Source organism: Passer domesticus, chromosome 3 (genome assembly GCF_036417665.1).
Source record: "Passer domesticus isolate bPasDom1 chromosome 3, bPasDom1.hap1, whole genome shotgun sequence".
Lineage (NCBI taxonomy): Eukaryota > Metazoa > Chordata > Aves > Passeriformes > Passeridae > Passer > Passer domesticus.
The window spans coordinates 104,583,463-104,597,132 of record NC_087476.1 but is presented as its reverse complement, the minus strand read 5'-3'; the positions used below and the strand labels follow the sequence as shown (position 1 = coordinate 104,597,132).

At 37.4% G+C, this 13,670-nt stretch overlaps 1 protein-coding gene across 9 annotated transcripts in view; it reads right to left on the bottom strand.

The window, feature by feature from the left end:
* MAP3K4 (mitogen-activated protein kinase kinase kinase 4) overlaps window positions 1-13,670 on the bottom strand; it is a 66,487-nt gene that overhangs the window by 42,984 nt on the left and 9,833 nt on the right. For all 9 annotated transcript variants that reach the window (XR_010359383.1, XM_064414860.1, XM_064414858.1 and 6 more), the window contains exons 2-3: window positions 6,467-6,657; window positions 3,002-4,383 (exon numbers count right to left, since the gene is read on the bottom strand). Coding sequence is in view for 8 of the 9 variants with exons in the window: in XM_064414860.1 (XP_064270930.1) it covers window positions 3,002-4,383; window positions 6,467-6,657 (1,573 nt within the window). In the remaining variant the exon portion in view is untranslated. The remainder of the gene's footprint in view (window positions 1-3,001; window positions 4,384-6,466; window positions 6,658-13,670) is intronic.

Below are 13,670 nucleotides of genomic sequence, written 5' to 3'. Positions count from 1 at the left end.
TCAGATTAAGTTTGTTAAATTCTTATTCTCATTTCTCAGCTGCTAACTATGACATCTGAATAGCCTTCATTCATACAGTAGACATGACTAGCATTTTCTAGGTTTTTCTTCAGCCAAATTTAAATAACACCACTACAAAAGGGAGAAAAACATTACCAGAAATTAGAGCAAGATAATGATAATAATAAAACTACTGCCTAGAAAGTTTAGAAAACCTTTTAAACTCATAATCTAGCAGAAAATTAAAACACATATTTACAAACATATCTTCTTAGATGGAATGTTAATGTCTTCTTTTTACTCTCTCTAAAAGGAACATATAGCACCAGAATAGCATGAGAGCTGAAGATTTTTATATGAGAAGTTTTCATTAACAAACAGATCATGAAAATACTACACTCCCACAGTACTATAAAAAACCTTAAGAAACACAATCCTCATTGTGATGCAAATATAGTTTGGGGAAATTCAGTTTTTATAAAAATATTAAAGAACTAGTCTATGAGCAAGAATTATATAGCCACATTGAATAAATTTGCAATATCCTTTTCTAGCATCAAGGATAACAGTAAATGACATTAGGGCTTAGTACAAGACACCTAAACTTTTATTGTTCAATCTGACTCATCTTAATCTTCTGCAGGCTCAGTCTGAAATGTTTCAAATACTTCTTACAAAAACCTCAAGAAAAACTCTAAGACATTTATTGAGAGCGTACAAAAAACCACACTCCAAATTGCAGCCAGTTGAATAAACAACAAACACAGTACACAAGCTTAAATACGTTCTATTAATATAACATCCAATCTCATACGCTAAAATTAGAAAAATTATCCATCTCCACCAAGAATGAAATTGTACAATTTCTACACAGAATGGACTCTATAATGCCTAGAGCCCTGTTAAAGTATCAGAGCCCAAAGAGGAATCAAACATGTTTTAGAAAACATTAAGACCAGGAATATGTATAAAGATTTACAAATATTTTAGGATGAAATGAGCATTAAAATGTATACAGTGGAAGAATCCAGAAAGCACATTTTAGATGTGTTTTAGACACCATTTAAGCAACAATAGAAACAAAAGTATGTCCAGAGACTTAGGAGTATACACATAAACACAGAGTCAAGTAACAGAAACGATAAAGATTAACAGAATACTAACAACTAGATTTGCATACAAATACCAAACTGAACTGCACTAAAAAAAAAAAAAAATACACTACATTCAAAGTTTTGTCAGGTGCAAAGACCAAGCAATTGAAACCCATCTCTTCCATTTTAGTATAAAGTCATCTTTTGCTGCAGTAAGCACCACAATTCTGACAGAGGTGTTTGTGGTTTTTTTCTGGTAACGTCCTTCAAATGTTGGTGCAGGAAAGAAGTTTACAATTTATATGTATATAACATCCACCTTTACTAAAAACCATTTCTTAAAAGAGAATAATATTCCAAAGAAAAGGTAATAATCACTGAAAAAGAACATTCAAAGTAGTCACAAGGGTAGAGAAGGGAGAAAATATTAACCTTACACCTTATACAAATCATCCAACACTACATTACCAGAAAATTTAATTCTATGAAGCTGCAGCAAAAACTCCAGCTACTTAATGTTTCATTAACTTGTTTTTAAAACCCTTATGCGGTCAAAACTTCTGATGCATTTAACAGTTCCAAAAATATATTCAAAGTCCATTTTGAATACCCCCATATTATGTCTTGTTTACTTTGATTTTTTTTTAATTTACTTCAACCTATATATTAAGCTAAACTTTCCTAAGTGTGCATGATTTGGGGGTGCTTTTAGTTATTGTAACAAGGTACCTGCAAGTTTTGCTTAGGCACTTGACTCTAAGGAAATGTTCATGCATATCTAATGCAAATTTTCTACAACACAAGCTGAAACCAATTAGAGAATAAATAAAATTTCAACTAATAGCTTAATTTCTACAGTAGTATCTACATTAATAACAGTACAGATAAAAGCTTTCAAAATTAAATAGCTTTATATTTATAAATTTATTCACCCTAAAAAAACAGTTATTTTTTCTGAGGGAGATCAACAATTCTTATTCCTTTTGCAAATGTGAAAGTCAACATTCAGAGATCTGCAACATTTTGAAGACCACACATGGTATCCATCTCAGAATGGGCATGTTGGCTAAGACATGCCTTTGTCCAGAATTCTCAGTGCCACTTTACCAAGGACAGCAAGTAATCCTTACCATGATTTTTTCCTAGCACAAAAATGCCTCCAAGTCAGATAACACTTTATATTAAGAAACAATACTCTGCATTGGAAGAATTAGTGACCACATCCTACAATATGAAACTACTGTCCTTCACTTACTGCTTAATTCCTACACTGGTTTTATTAACTCGGTCATTCTTAATTAAGAACATAAAATGACCCAAAGAAAAACAATAATTAAGCTAAAAGTCAGCTAAAGAATGCAACACTAACATGACTTGTTTTCACAGATTTCAAGGTTGAATCCATTCATTTATCCCACCTCTCCTCAAGCATAATGTCCCATGACAGTACTTCATTTGTGTAGATGAGAAAAACCACCAAAAAAACCTACAGTGACATTTTTATAAAGAATGTCTTGCAGAAAAACATCCAGTCTTGAAGACAAGAAAAATTACCACCTCCATAGCTGATTTTTCTCAAATTCAACTGTTGGGCCTGATTTTCCACAGTGATTTTTCTGACTTGTTGATTTAGACATTAGAAAATACAATGAACAAAGATGTTATCACAAAAATGTCATTTCAATTACGAACAAGAACAGAGAATTAGCTTGGGCTTCACACAAATTCAGTCAAACGACAGATTCATTTCTCCGGAAGGAAAACTGGGCTCCTAATCATAATATACACTGTTTTTCAAAAAACAACTAAGCAACCAAAATGTTTATAGAATCCCAATTCCTACATTTTCAGTTAGGAACAACACAGCAAGGAGGTTCTCCTGTAATCCATTTACACTAGTAACCTACCTCCAGCTGGTGATCACTCCTTACCAACGCCATACGAGCCCTTTGCAATGAACCATGCATTAGCTTGTGCAGTCTTAAAATTAGTTTCCTCAACCCCATTTGCTTCAGTGCTTTATCAACAAACGGCCTGTAAATAGAGGTCAAACAGTGTTGGCTGCAGCTTCCCTCAGCATTGCATTCTGGAATAACCCAGGAACTAGAGTCATCCTCAGATTCAAGCCTATCAAGCCTCCTTGAAAAATGGTCCTGAAAGTCAAAATTTGGCTTATGAGTTAAATTGTTCTTGATGGCTTGTCTAAGTTCCTCAACATTCTCCTCAGAGATTTGTTCTTCACCATCACTCTCCTCTGTGCATGTTCCTGAGGATTCCTTTACTTCTGTTCCCCTATCAATGTCTTCATCATCTGGATCATTGTCTTTAGACAGTCGAGGAGAAGGAATTTCAAACACTGGCCAGCCAATGTCAGAAAGATTTTTGATGCCCAATACAGTTCCCATAATCCTTAGTTTCTGGTTTAAGTCTTTTGTAATATTTAACCATAGACAGAGTGCCTGCACCCTGTCTTGGAAGTCCTTTGCAGCATACTTTTCGTAGTCCTTTTGAAGAGCCTGCAGAGATGGATAAAGTGCTTCTATGTACTCCAGCAGCTCCATTATTCGCTTTACCTGCTCAAATGAGACCCGCTGCCGGTGGAGGTGTTCATGGTAACTCGAGTAACCCAAAGCACTAGCTCCATGTGCTGATTTGCAAACTCCTTCTCCTGAAGTACCATTGAGACTGGCTCCATTTTTTACAGAGGAGAAGTTTCCATAGTCCACTTTGAAGGTGAGGATTTCATTGATGATATCGGGGATAGCCTGACGGGCTGCATAGAGATAGAGGTCTTGGTCATTGATGCTCCGGCCAGCATGCCAAGCTTGCAGCTCCAGCCAGATCAGCTCATTGGATCGGTTCAACCAGACAGAGGAGGTGTTTTCCTGTCCTCTTTGTTCCCTGTCCTTTTTCTTCGAGACTGAGGTAAGTTTTAACAAAAGCCGGAGGGTTTCAAAGAATTTTAACCGGTCTGCCGGGCAATCAGTCCTAGAAGTCTGGCGTGTAGTTCTGGGTATTGGCATGGGCACAGAGACTGGAAGCTTAGCATGGCTACAGCCAAGGCTGAGGTAAGGCTTATTGAGATCAACATCTGGAATTGGTTTTTTTGGCAGAGATCCACCAACTGAGTCTAACATAAATGAGCACTGCACATTTTTCTTGTGATCTCGTTCTGTTGTCCTTAGGGCATCTCTGATCTTTTTCCCTTGCTTATAGCTGTGCTCCTCCACATTCTCAATGGTTTTCCCATTGTCTTTATGCAAAGACTGAGATGGCACACTCATCTTTTCTGTAAGCAAAGAAAAAATAATGTGACTGCACCAACAAAAACAAGCATATTTCAATTCAGTTCCTTTAGCTTTTCTTAGGTTAAGCATAAAAATGTTTAATATCAATAAAACAAAACAGGCATGGATAAAAGGAAAATGTAGTCTTATTATTAGAAGTTACCACTACTATACCCTAAACCAAAGGATTTTTTCTTTTTTCTCTTGCTTTACCTTTTTTGGAGAAAGGACCTCAGAGAATTCTCATCTTGAGTACGACAACGAACATGGTGTGACAGAAATTAAACAACCAAGTATCTCTTACCAAAGTACAACCATCCAAACTCACTAAGAGTATATGCATACACATTCAAGGTCAATAACCTACTCCACAAGGCTCTGGGGTGGCTTTTTTTTCCTCTTCATAATACAAAATAACTGTTCTGAGATGGTACACATAGGCAAAGTTAAAATAAAAAAACAACCATGAACTTTCCAGAAAAAGATATTTTACACAACACTATCCAACTAATCAGAAAAAAAAAATCAAACATATTTTAAGATAGTCATGATAACAAAAGAATATTATCATGCCAGAAGTAAGAACCATTCCCCTCACAAATAGAAAGACCTTGCTCCAAAAACTCAAAATCTATAAGCAGGACTAAACAACAATTCCTTGTTTCTCATAAAGGTATCAATCTTCCACATGTGCTCACAAGTAAAGGCTAACAATGAAATATAACACATTCTATTTCTTTAGTATCACAATGTCGCTGTCTAGAAACTATTTTTTAAAGCACATAATGAAAAAACAACAACAACAAAATCATCAAAAGCAAGAAAAGTTTACATAGCCACTATACACAGGGTTAAAGAACAGTTAATGTTGCAACAGAAGAATTTTACTGGCTATTAAATGTGCCTTTTAGCAAAGTTAAAGAGGCTTAATAATCCTAATGCCTACAGTTAACTGGCAATAGTAACAGGATTTTTCTCTATTTTCATATAAGGAAGAGGTATTTTGGTGAATGTTCTCTTCAGTGACGTCATCTGGAGATTGCATGAAGTGAAAGGGAAACAGAAGCTTTGGAAAATGTTTGCATTGGCCCTTCTTTTATTATGAACTTGCATTCCACAGCCCTACATAACAAAGAATTCACTATATTCCCTTATTCACTCCAAACAATTCACCTTTTTCTTCCCTACATTTTACCTCAAAAATGTTACCCTTGCTACACACTCTAATATTTCCTTGTTTCATGTCAAGCAATTTAAAATATTGCTTCCAAAACATTAAGTGGCAATAGTTAAGCTGCCATAACTCTGGCAAATACTTGTCTGACATAGTTTGTTATTTGTCTAAAAATATATTAAACAAACAACAAAAAAACTCTACAAAAACCTAGTTTTATTCAGAATGAAAACTTTCAGCATACAGTCTCAATTGGCTTTTTTGTACCCATGCATTTTCAGCAACAACAAAAAAAATCACTTTAAGCTAAAATGTTTTATTATTTGGTACCTTTACTTAGCAACATTAGGAAAAAAAATGCATATCAAGTATGGGTTTTCCCCTGTTATCTCCTTATACTGAAGAATTAGAAGCAAGCATAAGTAGCTACACTTTAAGTGCTTCACTGACATTAAAGAGTAAAGAATAATCACTAAAAACCATATTTTGCAATAAACAGCCTGTGAAGTGCTTCAGAACACGAAAACTAAGCAGAAAAGCAACTACACCATTACTACAGATCAGTAGAAAAAAGTGACTAAAAATACTTCTGAAAGTAATTTTTTCCAACTTTCTGCTCAAAATTGGGTTTATTTCAAGACTAGTTTAGCCTGCATATGACCTTAACCAGATCTGTTTTAGAAATCTCCAATGATAGAGATTCCACAAGCCAACAATTCCTCTGGTAAACTTCATTATTTAAGCACTCTCATAGCAAAATTTTTCTTCTAATACCTAAGAGCCTTCCCTTGCTGCAAATCACGACAGCTGCCTCCGGTTCTTTACCTCAGTATCCAGCTCCACATTCTGTATAGTCCCTCCACCAAGTAACAAGAGGCATTTTAGTAGAAAAACCAAGACACCACAGCTACCTTTCGAAGTGGAGCGGCTGGCAGGTCTGCTGACGTTATTTTTCTGATGCTTTGTTGACATACGCTTCATCTGGCGGGGTGTACTAGGGGGAGAAGTGCCATAGAAAGTGTCAGCACTTGCTTCATCTGATAATTCCTCAGGGTCGGATTCAGAGATCTTGGAAGTAGCATCTTCTGATTTGCACTCTTTCCTGCAGAGAACAAGATAAACCATTACATTCGAGATAAAGAAATTTTACTTGCAATATCTGTTTAAAAAGTTAATTCATCCATAAATCATAACCACAGTCAACCTTCTGTATTTTAATGTCATATCTACATATTTTTACCCCAGTTTTTTTTTTTCATATCTCTAAGGATAAGTTTCCAATCAAATAAATAAGAGGCAACATACAAAGAGGATGGTATAGGCAGTGTCACTAGAAGAACACAATGTAAACATACATATATATGTATCTCTTCCTGAAAAAACTTGTGGAATGCCTACACTAAGAGATGCATGAAATAAACAAAGGTTCAAACATACAAACATAATGCAAGACATTCAATCTAATCAGTAGCAGGGACAACAGCTCAGGTCTTCTCTTCCATCCTCCTCCCCCTAAACCCCTCATACCACAAAGGCAACTTCTAAAATCATTCTCCCACCCTTCACAAAACTTTTATCTAGCATAGGAGATCTGAAAGTATTTTTCACGGATTTTAACATCAAGAATACCATTAAGATCATAAATAAATACCATCATTCCCCAGTGGTGACATAGCAGGGAATTCTTGTTCTTTAACACACATCAGGGAGAAGAACACACACCATTTTCAAACAAAAAAAAGAAACAGTTTGCCTCTATTCCCTCACTTATTTCTGAAGCAGGTGTGCAAATAACAACACTACAGAACCCTCAGTAACTCTTGACTGTAGTAAAAGACACTGAGGCAAAGAAACAGTCAATCTAAATCAGTGCAAGACAGCATCAATATCTGATAACTTCAATTTCATTCAAATCACAAATTATATTTTACTTGCTACTATTTTACGGGTAGACAAGGAATGTTACTCATAACTCTAGTGAAATGAGTCTGAGTTACTGCAGCAAGTAGTATGTCAGAATATTGACAGCTAGTAGAACAGTAAGCTAGTAGAGCAGTAAGACTAACAAAATGAAACACAAATACTGTTCTTTTTCTTGGCCTTTAGCTACAAACAGAAATAAATACCTTAGCATGCAGAACGGTTATGTCCTCTACAAAGCCACAGAAACACTTAGTGTATGAAATACTCTTCTCGCTTTACTCTTCTCGCTCTACTACGTCAGCTTTGAGAAGGCAGCAGGGAAGTTCACCAACTTCTGCAGATAAACTTTACTGGTTACCCACTAAAAATGACCCAGGTGATACTGCAGCACCACCAGAGTCTTAGGAGTGCCCTACAATCTGGTCATAATGACAACCACACAAAATCAGCAATACTTTTAGTCTGGTCTCCTTGACTTGGGACATCATGCTGCTACTGTATCTTAGCAATGTGATTTAACCAACCCCAACTGTCCAAATATTTTTTAAAAAGTCTTACAATTGTTCCTACAGATCTGTGAAAATAGGTGGATGAGTAGGAGAAACAGATCTTGTAAGCATTGAGCTGGGAAAGTGGAATTTAAGTTCACATCTTTTTGGACACCAGAAGAGCTTTATTTCTGAGAATGCTTACAAACAGCCCTACTGCAAAACAGGCAGAGAACATCCCTCTGATCTTGCCAAAGACAAATCAACCACAAGAGACTAAACCACATAAAACAGAAGTCATTAGTTCCAGCGTTTATGGAGCCATTTATTTTTTCAGTGATCTCACTGGCCTGGCAAGGCACAGGGTGGAGTGCTGATGCTCTTGCAGAGTCTGGCAGAACAAATCCTGCAAGCACTCACGTTGGGTCTCCAAGGCAGTTTTAAACTAGGACAAGTTACCTCATTAGGGAAGACCAGTGAAAACACTGTTTTCCTTCTGTTTATAAGTAAGCAACCTCTTTGAAGAACTTAATGATCAAATCTCTCCACCAAGCCAAACTGAGTGATCTTTAAAGAACTTTAGGTTATTTTGGTCTCTGTCACTGGAGGCGCTTGAGAGATCTTTAGATGGAGCCCATGGTTTATTGGTGGACTTGAATGTGTTACTTTACAGTTGGACTCAATCTTGGAGGTCTTTATCAACCTAAATGATTCTATATTTCTACCTTGTTTGTTTCTTGCTGTGTCTGATGAGAGGGCATGAGTGCCAGAAGTATCCAAATTACCCTCCAACCTCACACCTGAATTACATACATACCTATACAGCAGCATCCAGCATGACTGACTTAACAACCATTTTTGCTGGGTAATTCAGTAAGATGTTCTTTGATAAGAAGCACAGCAGACATCACAAAACATGCAGCACTTGAAATCATATCACAAAACCAGCAATCATGCTCTCATTCGTAACAACAGATGCAGTCTTGTTATCAGCTGGTGAGATGATCTAACCAAAGCTGGCTGGTCTGCTCAGAGAGAGAAAGGCACAGGTTGCAAAGCAAGTTTTAAAAATCCAGCATACTCACTTTAGGGTTTGTGTGCAAAGCCTGTACCTCAACTCAGACCTCAAATCAGTGTCAATTAAACAATGAATCAGTTTCACCAGTGCAAGCCTTATGGTAAAACAATGCACTAAATATATAGGGTCTGAACTACAGCAGCTACATCAGCTTTGATATGTTAGAATCAATTTTTCTAATCCAGACAACACCAGATATATATGACCTTCAGCAGTAACACTCTAGCACTAAAATCAGTTATGACTTTTACAGATTACTGACACAGCATTTGCAATGTTTGTGTGTTATTTACCATCATGAACAAACCATACACTAATTAAACCGGCCAATCTCTAAAACGCAGTGCTGGCAAACCTGAATCAGATTATAGTGTTGGTTATTAGACAGAATTGTTGGTTCCTAAATACTGTTGCAACCAGGGTTGAGAAACATTAATCAAGGCTAATTTCTTCTTAGCTACCAAGATATGAAGGTTTTCTCCCCCAGAGCCAGTGAGACCCATCCAAATATTAATTAAGCTTACACACAGAAAGTGAAAGCTAGAAATGTGACAAATGCAGTTGTTATTTGCCAATAGCAGCCTAAACCAAATCCCTACTAGGAAAACTAGAAGTGTGTAATTTTCATATTCCATTTACAGGTTCCCAGCCTCAGTTTTCATGAGAAAAATGCTTCTTGGAAATTTACCCTTGGAATATAAGAAAGACTGTAGCCAGGATGCATAAATCACAAATATTGCAAAAGTTTTAAGAGCAGTATGGTAAAAACAACAACCAAAGCAAAACACCATGACAGCTCTGAAATGCAACAAGAAAAACCCAGAGAATGTTTCCAAAAGTAACTACTGGATGTTACACCAGGGTGCATTTCAACCAGAAGCTGAAAAAACAGAATACATAATTTCTTTAATTTACACTTCTGGATGACAACGGGATTTATTTTTTTTTTAGCTAAATAAAAGTGATGGCAATGCATCTACAAATCCAGCTCAGTCGTGAAAATCAAGATAATTCTTCTAGATTTTCAAAGGCCTGCAAACAAAATTAGGAAGGAGGGACAGATATCAAGGGGCATGAAATCTGAAGCAGCAGTGCAGGAAGCAAAAAGTCTGGTAACCACCGCTACTGATAAAGGCCACAACCTTCAGAAAAATACATTCATTTATCACTAAAAAAACAATTAGCAAATGAAAACACCACTAAGGATCACAGGGGAATATTACAATAATTAGGCTGAAGTAGGAGGAATACTATTTTTAACCAGTACAAAATTTTGCAGTTTCTTGAAGCATTATGCAAACTTGCAAAGTCTGTAACAGCCATTAGTGAGAGATCATCCCAAAAACTGTGACAGCTATATGGGGAAAAACAACTTTTTACTCTTCTCTTCTATCAGCTACCCTCGTCATTAAGCAGGAGTTCAAATACATTAGGCACTTACATAATTAACTCAGGTTCAGCCACTGCTCATCACCCCACAGGCAGCTCAAAGGCTTGCTGGGGATCAGAGCAGTAGAGATCAATGCACTACAAGCACGGGGCAGTAAGTTTGAGTTATGCAGTTCCCACACAGGAGCCAGGATCATCGCCCAGCACAATGGTTTGGAAGCTGTGCACTCCAGACACTGCTGCTGTAAACAGCCTCCTGCAGTTTCAAAGGCATCACACCATGCAGGAATCAGCAAGGCTCTTTCTCAACACTTCTTTTGGCACCCTGCCACTTTCATACAAAGAACTGCAATATCTCTACAGGGTCCAGCCCCAAATTACCGAGTACCAGCTCTTGACATTCAGTGGCTTTGTTTTCAAGTGAAGTGTCTGTTTTTCAAATATATACTCCTTAACTCAGATTCCGCTTGATAATTAATGCAGGAAGACAAAGCTACATGAGTCTGTTCTTAGTAATAGATATTTCCAGTCAGCAAAAGCAGCAGAAAACACAGGCACTACACACTGCCACACACATCTTGTTAAAGCTAAGGCAGCTCTCCCTAAAGGTAGTTGAAACCAGTCTGTTTCAAAGAGTATTCTGACAAGAACTATCAACCAACAGCTGCTGGTAATACAAAAAGCAAACAGAATTTTTAGGTACCCATCTTTGCACCTGTTAAAACAGAAAAACTATAAAGTGTTCAGTGCTGCTAAACACCATGCACAACAAAACTGGAATCAAAAGCTCCTGTTTCTTTGGGGCAGTACTAGGTTTCTTTTTGTTGCAGAAGATAGTCCTGGACCAACAGCACAAGGAAAGAACTTCACTAAACAATCAGCAGCACCTTGGGTATCAAAGACTGAGGATTAGACAACCTAATCAGGAAAACAAGATGGAAAAACCTGAAGTTCTGTTCCAGTACAGGACAGCTACCTGGTGTAAACACATAGTGTTCTGTTCCACCATTAGGAAAGCATCATGCACCCCTGTATTTAAACCACTTTTTTAAATATTATGTTCTGAGGGAAGCTGTAATCTCAAATAAATGGACATGGATCTGAAAAGCTGCTGAACCGAAAAGCAGAAGCAACTAAAAATCCAGCTTTGGATAAGGTAATTTCAAAGATCTGCTACATGTGTGAATACAAAAATGAAGTGTTTGATGCTACTGCATTTACTATAAACTCCCTTAAGTGCAGCAAAAGGAAGTCTTAAGTAGAAGGCAAGGAAAAGATCTTGTTGGGTTTTTTTAATTACATTTTTTTATTGCAGCACAGCAGGACTTCGCACACAGTACGTACAAATGAAGCTGTATTTGCCATACGCACCCTGTTTAGGTCTGGCACAGCACTTACAGGAAGGAAATTTCAAATTATGTTTTAAAGACAGTACCAGCATAAAAATTTCAGTTTTAATAAATATTTTAATTAAAATTTAGCTGTACATAGCTATAATTTTTTTCTCCCAGAGGAATCAGGGGAAGGTAGGATATGTGATCATTCATCTCTGCAGCCTAGGAGTGAACATCCAGCATGCTGGGGGGAAAAGCTGATACCTGGACAGGAGTAAAGCAGAGCAAGCAATTTATTTATAACAGATAGTAATTTTACCATTTACTCCTGACACAAAATGCAAAAAAGCACTTGCATCTTTCATCTAGTAGGTCTACATATGCAAATCCTACAGAATCTAAGTTTGAATTAAAACAGCTTACAGCAGAGATACTTGTAAGAATACAAAAAAGGAAGCAATATTCAAAAAAAAATTTATCAAGTATGAAATATAAAGCTATTCACACAACTTTTTACAGTGAAGACCCTCAGAAATTACCAACACTACAGTCATGGTAAGATGACACAGTAAAAAGTGGAACCTGTTCCAGTGCATCTTTTACTTCCCAGGTTGCACATCCCTACCCCTTTTGCCATCCCTTCTGCACAGAAGGCAACAATCATGTGACCTCAGTCACCAGCCTGACAATGAAGAAACCCATTGGTTCTTTAGTGCACCATTTACCTGTCAGATCAATACCCACAAGTGAAAACCCCACAGCCACAGGACAGACAAGATCCTCCACTACATCCCTCCCGAAGCTGGCATTCTCTTCTAGAGACACCAGAGCAAAGAAGGCAACCTGCTGAGTGCTGAGTGAAACGGTGCCCTCAGTCACTCTCTTCTGGCTGCACATGAAGCAATTTTACCTGACTGTCCCTTCTGCTTTCCAGACACTTTGCCAGAAGTCACCCTCACCCAAGATGCACAGGTGTAACTTAAAGTACCAATCCTGGTCCTTCACTGGTGCTGCCAAAACAATCCCGCTTAGCTGGAATGCCTTTGTTAGCAGCATTTTTCCAACTTCAGCCACTTTAATTTTGATTAGGCAGCTAAATGTACTTAATGACACGCTAGCGAGTTGCATGTGGCAGACATTCCTAGTTGAGGGAGGACAAGAGATGTTAGGAGATGAGAACAGTAATTTTTACCTGAGTCAACCACAAAACTAATGCAGATTTTTACTTGCAGCAACAATAAAGGCAAAATACTTGTGCAGGAAAATGCTTAAGGAAATACTGGTGTAACCACCACGAACTGATTGATTACATAATTCTAGTAGCTTTTGTATAAATTAACCTATGAACAAGAGGTTGTGAACACAGAAATAACGACAGAAACACCAAAACTTCACTAGTGAAATGTCAGGACTTAACAGGAACCCTTGAAAAGTCCTGCTTTGTTCACTATTTACACCTTGTTCATCTTTGAAAACTAACCTGTAGCAGGGCTGCATAAATGTGGACACTCAAGGCTGCTATGAAACCTGTGCTACCCACTGCAAACTGCGGGTTTACACTACAGCAACCCTGCCAACAGCTAAGAACCAAGCACAATAAATTCCACATCAGCTGAGGAAGCAATACAAAGCAAGTATTTCTGCTGCAACACAAAGAGTGGTTTGGAGCGAGACTTCACTGTGAGAAAACCACCACTAATTCTCCAGAAACCACCAAGGACAAAATAAAAGTCATTACTGGGGAAAAGACTAATGTACAGTTTTGAGCTGAACAGTTAAACTCTAATTGATTCCCAGCAACAACTTTTCCTCCTTGGTAACTCTCAATTAAGCTGTTTAATTAGAATGGAAGGACCCAGCAAGTGTGAACACACTTCATTTCCACAGCAGACCTCAAGAACAT